The following is a 20096-nucleotide window of genomic DNA, read 5'->3' as shown; positions in this document are numbered from 1 at the left end:
GCACCATCGCGTTCTATCTTCATAGATCTATGCTTTTACCCCGCGGCCATTTTGTCCATGCTATTCACTTCCTTGATTTATTGCGCATGCGCCGAAAGTCCCGCCCGCCTGACTTCTTCATTGATGTTAACTTTTCAATAAAACTTTATTTTAAAAAAATTACAATCCTCTGAAACGAACGCTGGTAAGAGTTTCTGTACACCAATAGATGTTTTATCCCTCTGAAGCAGTGAAGTAGTTAAAGACTTTGGCTCTCTTCCAAGCTCCCTGCAGTCAGCAGCAGAAATATGAGCAAGGAGCTGGGGGAGCAGAGAGTTAACGCCGACAATTCTAAAGTCGCCATAGCAACCACCAATGCTATGGCGAGATTGGTGGATAGCATGGATAGGCATGTCATCAGAGGTTAGTGTTGCTCCGCACAAAGTTTTTTTCCGACGCTGATTCCTCTGCACTGTGCATGTGCTAAATTGTGAATGAGGAACTGCGCATGTTCAGAACGCCAAGCCAAGAGCGCTGATTCTGAAGGGAGGGGGGAGAGTGGCAGATCGTGGAGGAAACCTGCAGGACACTTAAATCAACAAAGCTCCTTTGTTGTTAACGTAAAAAGGACTGGAATGCTAGGTATGTTACTAATTCAATTAGGCTTTTTACTGAAAAAAATCTTGTTTTAAGGGTTGACATGTCCTTTAAGTATATACAACCAGCCTAAGTGCTAGTTGATCCAGAGAAAGGAAAAATAAAACATTGAAGCCACTCCAATATGCCTCACAGGGGGAAAAATTCAGACAGTAATGTACCCCATGCCTGTCTACACCTCAAAAAAAGGTTCCTGAGAATTTGGACACAGGTCCACCTCATACTTTAAGTTATTAGTAGGGACAGTGGAGTGGCACTGGTTACCCATGCACTGCTGCTCACTGCTGCCCAAAGCAGAGGAGGTGGCCTGGGTCAGCCAGTTCACTACCGCCTCTGTATGGGTTGCCCACTTATGGTGGCAATATAATCTGGAATAGTCCTGCCATGACCAGCTCTGCAATACCTTCCACCCTTTCTCCTTCTTCAGCTGCCCCTCATATTTGACCATTATGAATTATCAATTTATTAAAAGAAAAAGAAAGATGATTAGGAAAGGGTAGAGGAAACTTGCATATGGAAGTGAAGGGGTATAGGTCTGATAAATTAATCTAACTAGGGCTAATTAAGTCCATAACTAACATTGAAATATTCTAAGCCAATGCTAATTTTTAAAAAAACAGAAATCAGCAAACAATGTAATAAATCAGCAGTAGTGTACATAGGGTTACCATTTCACCCAGTAAGTGTTTTCCTTTTCACCCAAAGACACTTTTTTGAATACACAAGCTGCAAGTTGGATGCAGGAATAAAGAATTTGTGTGCAGTAATGTATCAAACTGGCAAAATGTGTTTTCAATCAGTGTTACTTTTAAAGGGGGTAAGATGGTAGCCCTAAGTGTGCACCCTCAAGGGATGCACAAAGGCAGATGCAGGCTAATGTACAAGGGTTTTCACACAAATCACACAAATATTCATCCTCCTGCACTATCCACTAACTATAATGCACTGAGCAATAGCCACTTGGACAGCTCTTTATATAGATAATAGGAGGGTTCCCATCCCATTGGTTGAGGGTAGGACAACTTAAGGTATTTTTTCCCCACCATAACATTTTTTTTTTATTGTAAATGAAATGGACTGCTTGGTAAAATTCGGATGTAGTTTAGCTAATAATTTGCAATATGTCTGCATGCTTCACATCTATAGCCTCAAAACAATCCAAATGTTGGACACAGCCAGATATAGAATTTTTGGTCTTCCCCCCCAATAATAGCTATGAAGCAATGTATCTCTTAGACTAACTGACCTCCTGGAAGTGTTTGGGGTAACACCTATAAATCTGGGTCTTCTTTTATGTCCCTGATGTCTCTTCAAAATCTATGGAATTTACCAGTGCATATAATTTCTTTCTGTTATAATTGTTTTGGTTGATCTCTCAAAGTTGCTATACTGAAATCTCATCTGTATATCTAAAATATATCTTATAAGAGCAATTCATTCTTAACCTCAAGTACTGTCCTGTAAGAATTTCTAACTTTGGAGGTTCCTGGTTCAAACTGGTTGTCAAAGTTTGTTTCTTGTAAATCGTAGAGGTGATCTTATTTTTCAACCCTTTCTCAGTTTTAGGTCTAAATTCATAACTTGTAGCTGTACCTAAAAGCTGCTTTAATTATGTTATCTGTTGAACAAAAACCTAGTGTAGTGTAATTATCAGGTGGGCCCAAAACCTGAGGGCTGAACTGAACTTGTTTTGAGCTAACAAATTACCCCCAGATGCAGTTCAGGGGAGAATAACAGGCTGTATTCAGCACAAGCTCAGCCCCTCCCCAGCCTGTTTGTCCTGTTCCAACCCCTTTATGGACATTACAGCACCTGTCTATATAGTCACACTTCCCCTCCTATAAGACTCCCTCCTCACCACCGTTTGTCAATTTTTTACATCATAAAAATAGCTTTTCCCATTTAAAACATATATCTTGGGGAGGCCACATCTTGTCCGCAGGCCAAGAGGATGAAAAGAAGTAGAGAATGGCACTTTTGTTGTGGCAGGAACAGAGAAGGCAAAATGGGGAAGGATATATTGAAAGGGATATGTAAGACAGATTTCAGGGAATTATAAATGAAATTTAAAAAAAGCAACATAAAAGTAGGATAGAATAGAAAGAAAAAATTTAATAATCCATTAAATAATCAGATAATGCAGAGATTGAAAGGTAAAAGTATAGAAGTTTTTTTTCTCCAGCAGAACGTTAACTCAACAGTGCCTGTGTTGCCTAGGGTGCTAAAATGTTCCCATCTCTGAAAATGTACCTATACGCAGATTGTTTTGTAAACAACACTAGTAATTCATCTTTTACTGTTCATGCAAATGGGCACCATTATCTAAAACTTGATTTATTCTGTTTTATGTTTTTAGGTGCTGGCTGCGACTTGACACGTACTTTATTTGGAGCTTTATAGGACCAGCAACACTCATAATTATGGTAATAACAAGCTATAATATATTTAAATATGGAATTATTTTACCTCAAATGCTGGAAGTTTCCTGATTTTCTCTGATGAAAATACACTATATTCAATTATTTCCTGCTGATTCCTGCTTTGTTTGACACCACATACACAGACATGCTGGTTCACATGATGCCAGTGTTTGCACATGCTTGGCATAAATGATGACCCAGCTTTGTTGATTTTGTTGTGGGTTATTTTCTTCAATCTCTTGCTTAAACAAAACTAAAATATACGATCTAGACTACAGCAGTTTGCAGAAAATTTGCCGTAGGTCTTCAAAAGCCTATTTTTCTCACAGCACCAGTAGCTGTCTGAAGATACCTAAAGGGCAGGCAGCTCAGGGTTTAAACCCCTATGCCTTATTAATCAGAAGATGCTGCATACTCCTCTTCCAGTACACAGGGAAATACTACTTGCAATATGATATATCCCAAAAGATACTTAATCCAAGTATCATGTTGCAAGTAGTTTGTCCTTGATTTGTTTGCTACTTGTTTTTCCCTGTTTTTGTAAACAATTAATTTATGCAGTGTTTAGTCCATTTTGTTCACAGGTATGTTGTTGCAGGCATGTGTGCGGGCAGGGTGTATCTGGTGTGTGTATCTGGGGCGTGGTCCAGTGCCTTGTTAGTAGTGCTGTTCTGCCAGCAGAGTGGGGCCAAAAATCATTAATAACATTAATATAAACAGATCTGCCCCATAGTGTACTTGTGATGCTTGGTATCCCAAACCCAGAACAAACACCAAGGTCTCTGTCACTGCTCACTGTTCAAACAATTGTCTTTCACTTCGGGAGGAGCCCTTCGCTACTCGGATGCTGCCAGGTCTTAATGTGAGAGGACCAAGGGAATAGTACGTGCAACAGGAACAGAGAAAAGGAGCGAAAGAGAAGGAGCGAAGGAACAGCCAGGATCAATACCATACAGGCAGCGCAGTACAATATCAGAAGGTGGGAGCATAGTCGAGGTCAGAAGCTGGGTCAGTACACCAATATCACAGTATCAAAGACAGGATCCGAGAGAAAAGTCAAAACATGGGCAAAGGTCAGGACAGGTAGCAAACAAGACTTAGTCAGAGACAGGCAGGGTCAGGAACAGGACAGTAACACTAGAAATCACAAGCAGGAACTATTGAAATACACCTATGTTGGGCAATGAGTTACCAGACAAGAGCCCTTTAAATATTTGAATTTAGCACCATGCCCAATGACGTCATACACAGTGCAGCATCAAAAAAACGAAATGACTAGAACTTTTTTGATGCGCTGTGTTATTGGTTCGAAGATTGTTGATTGCACCAAAACTGGTGTTTGTTTCAAGCAAAACATACTAATACAGTTTTTATGCTCTTGTATATCTCATTATTTATCCCCGGAGGGAGAGGGAGGGAGGGCAGGCTGACAGCAGAGGGAAAGGGATGGAGGTCAGGCTGACAGCAGAGGGAAAGGGAGGGAGGGCAGGCTGACAGCAGAGGGAAAGGGAGGGAGGGCAGGCTGACAGAAGAGGGAAAGGGAAAGAAGTCGGGCAGACATTTGAGGGAAAGGGACAGAGGTCGGGGTCACAGCAGAAAGGAAGGGATGGAGGACAGTGTCACAGCAGAGGGAAAGGGATGGAGGTCTGCTCACAGCAGAGGGAAAGGGAGAGAGGTTGGACTGACAGCAGAGGGGAAGGGACAGAGGGCAAGCTGACAGCAGAGGAAAGGAACGGAGGTCGGACTGATAGCAGAGGGAAAGGGAGAGAGGTCAGGCTGACAGAAGAGGGAAAGGGACGGAGGGAGGGCAGACACCAAAACTGGCGTTTGTTTCAAGCAAAACATACTAATACAGTTTTTGTGCTCTTGTATATCTCATTATTTATCCCCGGAGTGAAAGGGTGGGAGGGAGGGCAGGCTGACAGCAGAGGGAAAGAGACAGAGGTCAGGCTGACAGCAGAGGGAAAGGGAGGGAGGTCGAACTGACAGCAGAGGGAAAGGGACGGAGGTCGGGCTCACTTTGTTATCAAGGTAGATCTCCTGATGGAGCCAGGTGTCAAGAGTAGATCCCACTGTAACAAAGTCTGGGCACCCATGCTCTACGGCAAAAGAGGATTATCCACTGTGTGTACCAAATTATATATCCTTTCGACATTTTTAACCACAATATTCAGTCAATTGGTCATGCAATTAGATAACAATCCTTACGCACCTCTCACCGCACACATTACCAACTGTTGGACTAATTTCTCCATGGGGATGATGCTGCACGTACCACTTAATATATCATAAATTCAAATGCCATATAATTGCACTTTCATGGTGTGTTCTCACATCAACTTAACCCTTTAAATGCCACAGAACGTAGAATCTACGTTCTGTAGCAAAGTAACTTGAAATGCCACAGAACGTAGATTCTACGTTCTGCAGCATTTGCAGATTTGGGAACGGAGGAGCGGTTTGTAAAGCCGCTCGCTCCGTTCCTGCTTGTTCCCCAGCCCCTAGGCAACGAGCCTAGGCGGGGAACAAGTGGCCCCTGGGTCGCGATCGCCCAGGGGCCCCAAGGCAGCAGCAGGCACGTGCAGCATATGTGCCCTGCTGCTGCCTGCACTTTCAGAACGGAGGAGCGGCTTTACAAGCCGCTCGCTCCGTTCTTAGTGTCCCTGCCAGCTTACCCTTCCCCTAGGCAACGAGCCTACGTAGGGAAAATGGGCCCCTGGGTCGCGATTGCCCAGGGGCCCCAATGCAGCAGCAGGCACGCAAAATAAACGTGCTCTGCTGCTGTTTGCCTGCTGCCTGCTTTTTTTGAACGGAGGAGCGGCTAAAAAAGCCGCTCGCTCCGTTCATACTCGTCCCCCAGCCCCTAGGCAACGAGCAGAAGCGGGGAACGAGTGGCCCCTGAGGCGCGATCGCCCAGGGGCCCCAAGGCAGCAGCAGGCACAATGAAATCTAGGTGCCCTGCTGCTGCCTGTGCTTCCTAGCCCTACAGCACCGCCCACTCACCAGATCCAGCAATGAAGACGATTCCAGCTCATCATGCAGCCCTCCTGGACAACCTACAGCCTGCCACCCCAGGTTAGTGCCCCCCCCACACACACATACACACAAACACACACCCACACACACCTATTGTACTAATACACTTACATTCCCACTTATATTCACACTTACACACACATACATTCAATTTTGGGGGATCAGGGGGGGTCACATATATTCACAGCCCTTACACATGCTTGCACACACTTGCACATGCAAACAACACGCATACAACACACAATTTGCCTGTTGTACACACACATACGCTATTTTGTGTGTTTTTATTTTCTTTTATCGCATCGTCTGTATTTTTGCCTGTAAAAACTGTTTTATTGCCATTGCGAATAGCGTATTTGCTAATTGCACCGCGCAATACCTTTTGTATGTTATTTCGGTGATTATATTGCAATTTCAGTGATATTTGTACATTTTTAGCCATTTTATTGCATGTTTAGCCATTTTATTTCATTTTCAGCTTTGCGTAGGTGTTGTTCGCTTATTTCTATCTGTAAAACCTATTTAGCTATGCTAAAATAATCAAACTTTGATTCTGACCGTTAATTACATTAGGCTAAAAAAAAAAGCCATTGATTTTTGTGGTTTTGTTGGATTTTACTGATTTTATACCATTTGGCTCAGTTCTATGTTACTTCGTTTTGCCCATGGAAATTTTGTCTGCTATAGATTCATTTGGGGGTCTCTGTGCGCCACATAGTTTGGTATATCTATACATATTGGGCATCAAAGTATTCAGTAGACCCCTGGCGTTCATATTTAGGATGTTTTATGCTGATACGTTACGAAATGTGGGGCATATAATGGGGTAAAATTCAAGCTTTCTGACGATTTTCAGAAATTTGATAAAAACCGTTATGTTCAGCATTGCTTTGCAGTTTGGCAGTATGCAGTAGAAACACATATTTACCCATATTGGATTTGTCAGAATGTGTACTTTCTAAAAATATATGGTTTTCTGGGGTCTCTGTACTGTTAGGGGGGTCTAATGTCGCATAATACACACACCAGGTGCTTATATTGCAGCAGCCAGCGCGTCAGCTGTGAAAATGTATATACAGTATTGTCATTTGGGGGTCTCTGTGCGCCACATAGTTTGGTATATCTATGCATATTGGGCATCAAAGTGTTCAGTAGACCCCTGGCGTTCATATTTAGGATGTTTTATGCTGATAAGTTACGAAATGTGGGGCATATAATGGGGTAAAATTCAAGCTTTGTGACGATTTTCAGAAATTTGATAAAAACCGTTATGTTCAGCATTGCTTTGCAGTTTGGCAGTTTGCAGTAGAAACACTTATTTACCCATATTGGATTCGTCAGAATGTGTACTTTCTGAAAATATATGGTTTTCTGGGGTCTCTGTACTGTTAGGGGGGTCTAATGTCGCATAATACACACACCAGGTGCTTATATTGCAGCAGCCAGCGCGTCAGCTGTGAAAATGTATATACACTATTGTCATTTGGGGGTCTCTGTGCGCCACATAGTTTGGTATATCTATGCATATTGGGCATCAACGTGTTTAGTAGACCCCGGGCGTTCATATTTAGGATGTTTTATGCTGATAAGTTACGAAATGTGGGGCATATAATGGGGTAAAATTCAAGCTTTCTGACGATTTTCAGAAATTTGATAAAAACCGTTATGTTCAGCATTGCTTTGCAGTTTGGCAGTTTGCAGTAGAAACACTTATTTACCCATATTGGATTCGTCAGAATGTGTACTTTCTGAAAATATATGGTTTTCTGGGGTATCTGTACTGTTAGGTGGTCTAATGTCGCATAATACACACACCGGGTGGTTATGTCGCAGCAGCCAGCGCGTCAGCCGTGAAAATGTCTATACATATTGTCATTTGGGGGTCTCTGTGCGCCACATAGTTTGGTATATCTATGCATATTGGGCATCAAACTGTTTCGTAGACCCCTATGTTTATATTTAGGATGCTTTATGCTGGTAATGATACATGGACAATAGGATGCTGGAAAGTTGAAGCTTTGAGGCAATTTTCAGATATTTCACCAAAACCGCCAAATTTGGCAAAGCCTTGCGACTCAGTAGTTTGGAGCAGAAAGGCATGGGTACCCATTTTAGATTCTGTAGAATGTGTACTTTCCAAATATGTATGGGTTTGGGGGGTAAACATATATTTCTGTGTTTTTACCCCACAAAAATGCAGTCAATGTGTTGATTTTTCATTAGCTGAAGTTACCCACAGGACAATTTGTATGTGCTAACTTCATTTTGGGGCCTCTAAATGCCATATACTTTGGTAAACCTATGCACAGTGGGCACCAAACTGTTTGGAGGACCCCTGGCAATCACAATTTGGGTGCTTTTTTGTGATACGTAATGATACATGGGCGATATGGTGCTGGAAAGTTGAAGCATTGAGGCAATTTACAGATATTTCACAAAAACCGTCAATTTTGGGAAAGCGTTGCGACTCAGTAGTTTGGAGCAATAAGGCATGGGTACCCATTTTAGATTCTGTAGAATGTGTACTTTCCAAAAATGTATGGGTTTGGGGGGGTAAACATATATTTCTGTGTTTTTTGACCCCACAAAAATACAGTCGATGTGTTGATCTTTCATTAGCTGAAGTTACCCACAGGACTGTTTGTATGCGCTAACTTCATTTTGGGGCCTCTAAATGCCAGATACTTTGGTAAACCTATGAACAATGGCCACCAAACTGTTCAGAGGAACCCTGGCAATCATATTTAGGGTGCTTTTTATTAGTACGTAATGACACATGGGTGATATGGTGCTGGGAAGTTGAAGCTTTGAGGCAATTTTCAGATATTTCACCAAAACCGACAACTTTGGGAAAGCCTTGCGACTCAGTAGTTTGGAGCAATAAGGCATGGGTACCCATTTTAGATTCAGTAGAATGTGTACTTTCCAAAAATGTATGGGTTTGGGGGGTAAACATATATTTCTGTGTTTTTACCCCACAAAAATGCAGTCAATGTGTTGATCTTTCATTAGCTGAAGTTACCCACAGGACTATTTGTATGCGCTAACTTCATTTTGGGGCCTCTAAATGCCAGATACTTTGGTAAACCTATGAACAATGGCCACCAAACTGTTTGGAGGAACCCTGGCAATCATATTTAGGGTGCTTTTTCTTGGTGCATAACGATACATGGGTGATATGGTGCTGAGAAGTTGAAGCTTTGAGCCAATTTTCAGATATTTCACCAAAACCGACAATTGTGGGAAAGCCTTGCGACTCAGTAGTTTGGAGCAGAAAGGCATGGGTACCCATTTTAGATTCTGTAGAATGTGTACTTTCCAAAAATATATGGGTTTTGGGGGGTAAACATATATTTCTGTGTTTTGACCCCACAAAAATGCAGTCAATGTGTTGATTTTTCATTAGCTGAAGTTACCCACAGGACTGTTTGTATGCGCTAACTTCATTTTGGGGCCTCTAAATGCCAGAGACTTTGGTAAACTTATGAACAATGGCCACCAAAATGTTCAGAGGAACCCTGGCAATCATATTTAGGGTGCTTTTTATTAGTACGTAATGACACATGGGTGATATGGTGCTGGGAAGTTGAAGCTTTGAGGCAATTTTCAGATATTTCACCAAAACCGACAACTTTGTGAAAGCCTTGCGACTCAGTAGTTTGGAGCAGAACGGCATGGGTTCCCATTTTAGATTCAGTAGAATGTGTACTTTCCAAAAATATATAGGTTTGGGGGGTAAACATATATTTCTGTGTTTTTACCCCAGAAAAATGCAGTCAATGTGTTGATTTTTCATTAGATGATGTTAGCCACAGGACTATTTGTATGCGCTAACTTCATTTTGAGGCCTCTAAATGCCAGATACTTTGGTAAACCTATGAACAATGGCCACCAAACTGTTTGGAGGAACCCTGGCAATCATATTTAGGGTGCTTTTTCTTGGTGCGTAACGATACATGGGTGATATGGTGCTGAGAAGTTGAAGCTTTGAGGCAATTTTCAGATATTTCACCAAAACCGACAATTGTGGGAAAGCCTTGCGACTCAGTAGTTTGGAGCAGAAAGGCATGGGTACCCATTTTAGATTCTGTAGAATGTGTACTTTCCAAAAATATATGGGTTTTGGGGGGTAAACATATATTTCTGTGTTTTTACCCCACAAAAATGCAGTCAATGTGTTGATTTCTCATTAGATGAAGTTACCCACAGGACTATTTGTATGCGCTAACTTCATTTTGTGGCCTCTAAATGCCAGATACTTTTGTAAACCTATGAACAATGGCCACCAAACTGTTCGGAGGAACCATGGCAATCATATTTAGGGTGCTTTTTCTTGTTGCGTAACGATACATGGGTGATATGGTGCTGGGAAGTTGAAGGTTTGAGGCAATTTTCAGATATTTCACCAAAACCGACAATTTTGGGAAAGCCTTGCGACTCAGTAGTTTGGAGCAGAAAGACATGGGTACCCATTTTAGATTCTGTAGAATGTGTACTTTCCAAAAATATATGGGTTTGGGGGGTAAACATATATTTCTGTGTTTTTACCCCACAAAAAATGCAGTCAATGTGTTGATTTCTCAGTAGCTGAAGTAAAGTCCTGAACAATTTGGATGTGCTAACTTCATATTGGTGTCTCTAAATGCCAGATACTTTGGTAAACCTATGCATAATGGGTATCAAACTGTTCAGTGGACCCCTGGCAATCATATTTCAGGTGCTTTTTCTTGGTACCTAATATAGTTTTGGATATGCGGAGCAGCAAAATAAAACCTTTGAAATGATTTTTTAGAATTTTGAATTTTTTTTTGAAAAACCACTATGTTCAGACAAGCTTTTATGTTTAGTAGTTGGGAGTAGAGAGACATAGTTACCCATTTTGTAATCGGCAGAATGTGTACTTTTCAAAAATGTATGGTTTTCTGGGGTAAACCTACGGTTTCAGGATTTTTTGCCTTGGAATCTAAAGCATGCCGTTTTCAGCCTTAGTGCTTTCAAAATTCAGTAATATACTGCCGGGAGTTTTTGAGGTACAGAAGTCCTAAATCTCCCTAAAACTATACATATCTGGTATTGGCACGTTCGAGAGACATAAGGCTTTCCAAATCAGTTGGATTTTCATCCGTAAAATGAAATATTTTTCTGGTATAAATTGATATACGATGAAAAATCATAATTTTTCATTTTTTTTTGGTATTTAGCACTATAAATTTTTTTGCACAGGTGGAAATACATCAAAACTCAGGCAGATTTAGAAAGCTCAGTTTCTACCGAAAAAAACAATGTATAGTTTTCCTAGGTAAACTATAGGTTTCCCCTCAGAAAATGCCCCTAAAGTGAGAGAGCACAAAATGTTTCAAAAACGGCTGGCATTTCGCGTAACCAAAATGTGAAACTCTGCTGGCACTTAAAGGGTTAAAATCAACAAAAACCACTCTTGACAACCTCAATATGCTGTTACTTGGGTCACTGGCTGATATAAGTTTCAATTGATTAGCTTCCTCCTGGTCCTAACCATGTGACTCCTGTTCTTCCTTACAGTACCCAGGCATCCTAATCACCATGATCACCCAAATGGGCCCTCCAAAAATGCAACAAGACTGAACTTCTATCATCCTTATTCATAATCGCTCACCTAATATGCAATAGTAGTTCAGTGAGACTATTATTGTATAGTAGGTGAGCAATTATGAATAAGGATGATAGAAGTTCAGTCTCATGGCATTTTTGGAGTGCCTGCTTGGGTAATCATGAGGGATTACAGGCATGGGGGCTTGAAAAATGCCTCAGAGGAGGCGGGGAGATAAATGAATAATTATAAAGCCTGGGGATTAATTAATCCTGCAGAGAGAGTTGAGGTGGATTATTCTGATATTATTTTGGTCTCCCAGGGATGAATGAGGACATTTCGTATTTAAAACCCCCTTAATTTACTAATAATTTTTCTCGAAAATATCTATGTGAAAAAACGTTATTGCCACTTTATTGAATTGATGCTCAAATTGTATGACTTTCTAGTTATTGCCCAAAAAACTAATTATTTAGAAAAACCAGCACTTAAAGACAGAAACTTTCGAGAACCATGAAGTAAGAAAAAAAAATCTTCCAACAGTTAAAGGGACAATCTGCCACTGACTTTTACATGATTTTGACAGGTTTTAACTGGAGCATTTTAAGATTTGTCAGCAGAGTGGGCAAAATCACTCCTTGATAAATGATTGCGTCCCACTGGAAATCTAACACCATACCAACCCTGAAAGAGATCAGACGCCAGATAGAGATCTGGCGGTTTCAGGTTTGAATATGGAATTGCCAAAATACGCAACAAACTCCCCCGCTACCTAGAGATATGGGCACCTTGGGAATTACTAGCCTCGTAAAATTGAATTTGGACACTCTTACCCCCAGAAATAGTAGTTCAGATCTGTCTCCTATGGGTTTTTTCTCTACCATAATCCTTTGTTTAAAAAAAAAAAAAAAAACATGCTTATTGTCGAGAGTAACATTATAATCTTGATCTGCAGCTGTTCTAAATACAAACCATCTGTAGGATGTTGATGCTTGGTTATAACTATTGTCTGTAAAACCATATTTTCATGCTTAAAAAAATGTTACAAAAAAAAGAAATTGATCCCTCTAACAAAAATCCAGTCCAATTTAGGCTTAGCAATGGAAGGATTTATTCAAGCAATGCAAGACAGTGAATGTAATAGACCTGACAACGTTCTTAGATGATGCTAGAGAGTACAAAGTATTGGAATGCAAATTTTTCTTTTCTCCAGTAGTAGTGTTCCAATACCTTTACTGTTACTTTGATGGATATTTTCTCTCAGTTTATATGTCAGCTCTAGATGATTCATTTCTACTTGATGGTGTTAGAAGTCAAGATGAGCTAAATTGTACTTTTAGAGCAGTCCATTTATACAACTTTGGCTGAGGAATTCCTTTGATGTACTTTGGAACCAATGAGAAAAGAGTCCTTTGTCTTTAAATCCAAAGTACTTGAGTGTAATCACCAAAGGATGGTGCTGTTGTATCTCTTATTTCACAAAGTCTGTTTTTCCCTATCTTGTATGTCTCTTTAAATATCCAAAACTTACAATTATTACGGAAACAACACATATGTATTAACTAACTAACATTAATAGATTAAATAACATTAACATATAAAATACATAACAAATACAAAGTAAAAATCAGAGATAGATGTATGTATAAACATAATCTTTCCCTTAACAAAGGTAACACTACATCTTTGGTATCTTTACCAGCTCATACTTGTTTTAACAGCTGTTTGACCTCTTTGACCCTAGGTATCTGAGATACCATCCAAATGTAGGTTCCCAGGCCATTAAGTGCTAGCCATGCTCTTAAAAACAAATATACCTTTTTGTTACATCTGTTTCCAAGAAACAATCTCTGACATTCTCAGTCACATAGGCTCCTTTACCAAATCAGACCATTAACTTCCAGACATCTGTCTCCAGACATCCTACAATTATCCTTGTGAGATTGAAAATACCTAAAGCTGGCCATAGACGCAAAGATCTGATCGTACGAATCGAGGATTCATACGATTTTCGGACCGTGTGTGGAGAGTCCCGACATTTTTCGTCCGGCGGAGATTGGTCGTTTGGTCGATCGGACAGGTTCGAAAATTTCTGTCGGCTGCCGATAATATCTCGCGTGTATTGCCGATCGTACGATTTTCAGTGGGAGACTAGCTTTGGTTGGACATAGATATCGTACAATTGCTGTCAGGGGCAGAACATTGCTGATCTGTTCTTTATTTGATCTGACTGGTAGGAAAGTCCAATCGTACGATGATTCGTACGATCGGATCTTTGCATCTATAGGATTCCCTATCATCAAAGAAAAAACAAATAGACCCAATTTTCTTCATTTTCTTTAAAAACTCGACTAGAAAAATTAGATTTTTAATAAATGGGCCCCTTTATTTGATACAAATGTTTAACATCCATCTTGTTGAATGTGGATTCTTAGGTTACATATACTGATGTGCGAAACGGCGAAAAATTGGCAAAACACATTGAAGTCAATGGGCGTCAACATTTTTTTACTGGGCGTCAATTTTTGATGCAAGCAACTATTTTGTCCAAATGCATTAAAGTCAATGGGCATCGAAATATTTTTATTTAAATTATTATGCGCGGCATCAATTTTGACACACCATTTTTTTGCCGCTGAGGATTTTTCACCAGCAAATTTTTGCCGCAGTTTTGTGAATTTATTCGTGGGTGGCAAAATGTGGAAATTCACAGTGAATTCATACCTGCCAAATTCATTTGCCCATCACTAGTTACATATAATACTTAGTACAAAAGTTTGATTCATGTTAATATATTAGTGGGTGTTTGTACCTTGAAATATATTTCCTAGAATGAGAGGTTCTAGAATATTGTAATATGAGACTTGGGGGCCGATTTACAAATATTTTGTGAGAAAAATTTGTATTGTTTTTCTCATGTATAGTTTTCGATATTTAAGAAGGCAATTTAGATGTATTTGATTTTTTTTAATGAAATTTACTTTTTTCATGAAATTTTCTCAAAAATGTATTTGCATTGAAAAAAATCACAACCATTCGTGATAATTCACGCCTATTTGAAGTTTAAAACCTTTTCAAGGGCAATTTAAACCCATAACTCTTTTTTGATTTGACACTTTTTTAAGGGCAAGTTAAACCCATTGTTCATACACCTTTTCAAGGGCAACTTAAACCCATTACTGTTTTTATTTTACACTTTTTTAAAGGGCAACTTAAAAACATTAAACACAAACAACTTAAACACAAACACTTAAACACAAACAACTTAAACACAACAATTTAAGGGCAGTTTAAACCCATAGTTCACTCACTCACAGCGGCAAAAATTTGCAGTGGAGAATTTGCTGCAACAAAATTGTCGTGCGCATAAAAATTTCGTGCATCAAAATTTTTCAGACGCCCATTGACTTTAATGCTTTTGGACAAAAGAGTCACGTGTCAAAATTGTCGCACGTCAAAATTATTTTGATGCCCATTGACTTCAATGTTTTTCACAAATTTTTCTAGAGTTTTGCGAGTTTTTCGCACCTTTTTCGGTGAAGCGAAATGGGACAGATTCACAATATATATTTTTAATGTGAGCTTATTTAATTAAGTTTCAGAAACTTTGTATCTTTTTCTGGCATCAGAAAAGACATCAGAGAGAAATTCAGGGCAGGGACATGTTGTATTCCTGCACTGCTTATCCAGCTTGAGCCAAAGGAGAAAGTGTGGCTGCAGCCTAACTCTGACAAAGTGCCTACGTGCCCATATTCCCTTATTGATGCCCCTTGTCCAGCTGCAGGCAATAGCGCATTAGTGTGCTATTTAAAGGAAAAGTTCAGTGTTCAGATAAAAACTGAATAAATAGGTTGTGCAAAATAAAAAACGTTTCTAATATAGCTAGTTAGGCAAAAATGTAATCTATAAGGCTGGAGTGGCTGGATGTCTAACAGAACAGAACAGAACCCAACTTCCTGCTTTTCAGCTCTCTAACTCTGAGTTAGTCAGCGACTTGAAGGGGGACCACATGAAACATGTGGGACAGTGAGTTTGCAATTGATCCATAGCATTCAGCTCAGATTCAAAAGCAACAGTTATGGCCCATGTGGCCCCCCTCAAGTCACTGATTGGTTACTGCTTGCTCACCAGGGTAACCAGTCAATGGAAACCAAGAGAGCTGAAAAGCAGGAAGTAGTTTTCACTTCTGTTAACTAACTATATTAGAAACATTTTTTATTTTACAGCCTTTCCATTTACCCAGTTTCTATTTTTATACTGAACAATTCCTTTAAGCCTGCTTCACAGACTCCCCCTTGTTGGATCATTGGCCTTCTTGGCGACTCCAAGCTCAAGTTCCTAAAGAGCTTTCCTGATTCTGTGTTCCTATCATGCTCCTATTCTTGTTCCTGACCCTGTTCCGGTAAACCTGTTTCTGTTCTTGACCTGTCCGTATCCTTTCCCTGTTCCCTCTGGTATCTGATCTCCCGGTTTTGATCTCGGCCTGTTAACTGACTCTGCATTGTTTTTGCCTGTTCTGACCTTCAGCCTGTGTCCTGGTTTTTGTGTTCTGCCTGTGTCATGGACTTGTTTTTGCTGTCTGCCCCATTTTTTAGTTACGGTTACTGGTTTCTGAAAATGTTTCGCCAGCTACCCAGTTCTTTTCCATAAGTCAGAAAACTCATCTCTTGTAGCCTCGAAGTTTTCTCTGTGACCTTTGGTAAATGGTGCAATTGATGTGATTTAGGCTTAAATGAATACATAAAACCGTGCTGAGACATTTTGCTCTTTTTCTGAAAAGGCCTCTTTAAAAAGGTTACAGCAGTGGAAGGGGTGAAGGCAAACTCCTATAAATGACTTGCTAGAAAGTGAAGACATCTCTATTTGTGTAATTAATCCTTATACATTGTTGTAGTGAGTGTGTTTTGAATTATTAATGATTTATTAATTTAACTAACTAATCAAACTCAAATGTATTTTGCAGCTCAATGTAATATTTCTTGGGATTGCTCTTTACAAAATGTTTCATCATACTGCCATACTAAAACCTGAAACAGGCTGTCTTGACAACATCAAGTAAGTCATTTTCTTTCTTATCTCACTAAGCTGTATTTATTTGCCTTTGGCTGCTAAGATGAATATGTGAATGTAAGGAGGTGAAATATATTCCAGCATAAGATGTGTGTACAGAATGTCAAGTTGTGAATAAAGTTGAAAGCAGGAGGAAATAAAACCCAGAGGAAGTAAGGGGTGGTGGCCACTTTGAGCAGTTTAAGAGTGAGGAACAAAAGTCTATGTGAGGGAGAGAGTAGGCTGAAGTTGACTACCACATGTTGTGATCATTAGTAGCTACATAAAATAATAGTTGTAACATGGTTAAATAACAGATCTTTCATAACTTTTAACTGAGTTTTAACAATTGGCATAGTCAGCAGGATTTAAGACTCTGGAGGTGCGGTTCCAGCTGCAGCAGTGGTTGTGCTGTATCATTACAGGTTGTAACTAGGTTCAAAATTGAAGAAGGAAAAGGAACGCCAGCAGATAACTGCAAATAAACCTTCATTCTGAGTGGTTGCAAACACTACATGTTTCGGGTAATATACCCTTTATCAAGTGATCAATCACTTTGAGGAACTGCTATTTGATGCTGTGCTAAATTGACTGGATACATTCAGACTGAAGTTAAAATCAAGTGCCAGCTGGCCCAAAAGTAACTGGCCTACCTGGGGCATGTCATTAGTGAGGAGGGCTTAGCTCCTGACCCATGTAAGGCACAGGCTACACAGCACTGGCTTCCCACCAATAATATGGAACACCTGTGGTCCTTTTAAGGTCTGCCAGATACTATAGGTGCTACATCAATGGTTTATCCCGTATCACAACCCCACTGACTAAATTATTAGAAAGACAAGCCATGTGAAAAGGAAAAAGACAGCATGTGACCCAATGGACCTGAGGTCCGAAAAGCAGCAGGTTTTGGAAAGCTAGAGCTTCGTCTGTCCTCCACCCTGATGTTGGCATATGTGGATAACATTATCCTGTTCAGATTGTATATGGATGTTATCCTGCAAGGACTAGAGACCATGGTGGCTCAGGTGCAAGATAGGATGGGTGGTGGCCTATGCCGGCCATAGTTTACAACCTACAGGGTTTAACTTGGGCAACTATAGTTTATTTAAACTGGAAAGGTTAGCCATTGTTAGGACCATCATGTAGAAGTGTGCCTAATACTTGGCAGGGCACCATGTGGACATCTAAACAAATAATACCCACTGGCATGCATGAACTCTGCCTGGCTAGGGACCTCAGATCAGTGATGGGTGGCCTGGCTAGCCAGATTTGACTGTGATTAATTACAAGCCAGGGAAATTATTATTAACATTTATTTATATAGTGCCAGCATATTTCGCAGCGCTGTAAAGTAAATGTGTTTATACAACTAAATCACATTAATTACATACATAGAACATATGGAGTTACAGAAATCCCAGCAGACTTCTGATGCTCTGTCCTGTAACCCTACAGTGATACCAATTGGGTACTTGAATGAGGAGCAAGATTGGACTGAATTCCTCCACTAAAATACTTTTAATATGAATAGGATACAGATCAACATTATTTTATTTGCCAGTGACTTAATAATTAGGGTTTCCAGTGCGTATACCATTTTTGTTGAGGTTTTCTTCAAGTGGAAGTTAAAATAAAAAAACACTTTATTTTGATACCATTAAAAATAACAAGCAGGCATCAGTAGCAGATGTATTTCCTACTCTGACATGTTTGGTCACCTGACGCGTTTCATGTCTCTCTTTGGCACTTCATCAGAGGTGAGGTCACAGGATATCCTGTGCCTTATATACCTATATCCATTATACATGTTATATCAATTGTAACAGCTATTATAATAAATTAACTGACACTTTCAAAACATGTTGAATATAATTTAACCATGATGTACATATGTTGAAGTTAAAAGAAACATGTTACTTCCCAATCATTATTAAGACCAAATGGATGCCGTGTTTTCAATGTGAATATCCAATATACTTCTCTTTGGTCTATGGTTCTTTTAATATCTCGTCCACGTGGCCTAATTTAACACTCTCTGGGGGTCATTTATCAACACTGGGCACATTTGCCCATGGGCAGTAACTCATGGCAACCAATCAAATTGCTGCATTCATTGTTCTACTTGCAGCTGGCTTTAAAAAGCTAATCACTGATTGGTTGCTATAGGTAACTGCCCATGGGCAAATTTGCCCAGTGTTGATAAATGAGCCCCATGCCTTGAAATTTGATTTGACTGAAATCACCCCCATGTTTGTACATAATATGTTTGCCTATAGCTGAAATTCTTTTGTTAACAGAATTTATTTCCTCTATTTTCTCCAAATATAGGGGTGTAAGATGCTCCCTGGCTCTTTCTTTGAGGGATCTATATGTTCTACCCACATATTGTTTACCACAATTACAAGTGGCTAAATAAATGATGCCTCTAGAGTCACAGTTAATATAATCCTTAATGGGGAAAGTTTCTCCTGTTGTTTCAATCCTTCTAACATTGTATTATCCAATAACAGATCCATTTTAAGGATGTCTAATCTTCTGTCAATTGTTTTTCTTAGTTGTTTAGATTACTATATTATGTAATAAAGTATATATTGCGTTTATCTAGTGTATTATTGGGCCTGTTTTTCATTGCACCTCCGCCCTCCACTGGACATAATAGCTCCTTTCTGGAGGTGCCTAATGCCCCCTCATATGCCTTTTTTATCACCATGACATTTTCTCTCTAGTAGTTTATCCCAAAGTATCATTGCTTGGTCCTGGAAGGCATCCCACATGGTGCATATGCATCTAAGTCTCAAAAATTGGCCCCCTGGGATGCCCCCCAGAACCGAGCACGGATGACAACTATCGGCTCTCAATAGTGTATTTCATATTCTATTGGTTTTACATAAAGATCACATTTTATCACACCAATATTTGTCCCTTCAAGTGTAATATCTAGGAAATCTATCATTGTAGTTTGTACAGCATGGGTAAAGCATAATTACAATCATTCAAGTTGCTGTACTCCAAAAACTTTTTAGTCTCCTGTTCAGTACCTTCCCAAATAAATATGAAATCGAAAGCGATGATAGGTTATAATGTTATGTCTATAGGGGTTTCCACATCCATAGACACGGCACCGCTCCCATCAACCAATTACTAAGTTGGCGTAAGTTGGGGCAAACTTTGCCCACATGGCGGTGCTGCGTCTCTGGAGGTAGAAAACCCCATAAAAAAAAAATTGTGTGTCAGTAAATATTCAATGTTCAGTAAAATTAACTCTTGTGTAATCTCATCATATAGTTTGGAGTACTGCAGCCAAAACTCCGCAGTGCGCAAACCCCGTTTTATGCTCAATACTAGTATATAGTGATGTAACATCTAATGTTAACCAACTATAACTA

The 20096-nt window shown here is 39.8% G+C and overlaps 1 protein-coding gene across 21 annotated transcripts in view; it reads left to right on the top strand.

The window, feature by feature from the left end:
• adgrl3.S (adhesion G protein-coupled receptor L3 S homeolog) overlaps window positions 1-20096 on the top strand; it is a 1276319-nt gene that overhangs the window by 796581 nt on the left and 459642 nt on the right. For 20 of the 21 annotated variants that reach the window (XM_041579809.1, XM_041579790.1, XM_041579795.1 and 17 more), the window contains 2 exons: window positions 2993-3059; window positions 16625-16716. In XM_041579809.1, the coding sequence (XP_041435743.1) occupies window positions 2993-3059; window positions 16625-16716 (159 nt within the window). Of the gene's footprint in view, window positions 1-2992; window positions 3060-16624; window positions 16717-19038; window positions 19311-20096 lie in introns of those variants that run through there. The other variant, XM_041579807.1, reaches the window with a different exon arrangement.

This window comes from Xenopus laevis, chromosome 1S (assembly GCF_017654675.1).
Source record: "Xenopus laevis strain J_2021 chromosome 1S, Xenopus_laevis_v10.1, whole genome shotgun sequence".
Taxonomy (NCBI): domain Eukaryota; kingdom Metazoa; phylum Chordata; class Amphibia; order Anura; family Pipidae; genus Xenopus; species Xenopus laevis.
The sequence above is the reverse complement of the archived record's forward strand: the minus strand, read 5'-3'. Positions and strand labels throughout refer to the sequence as shown.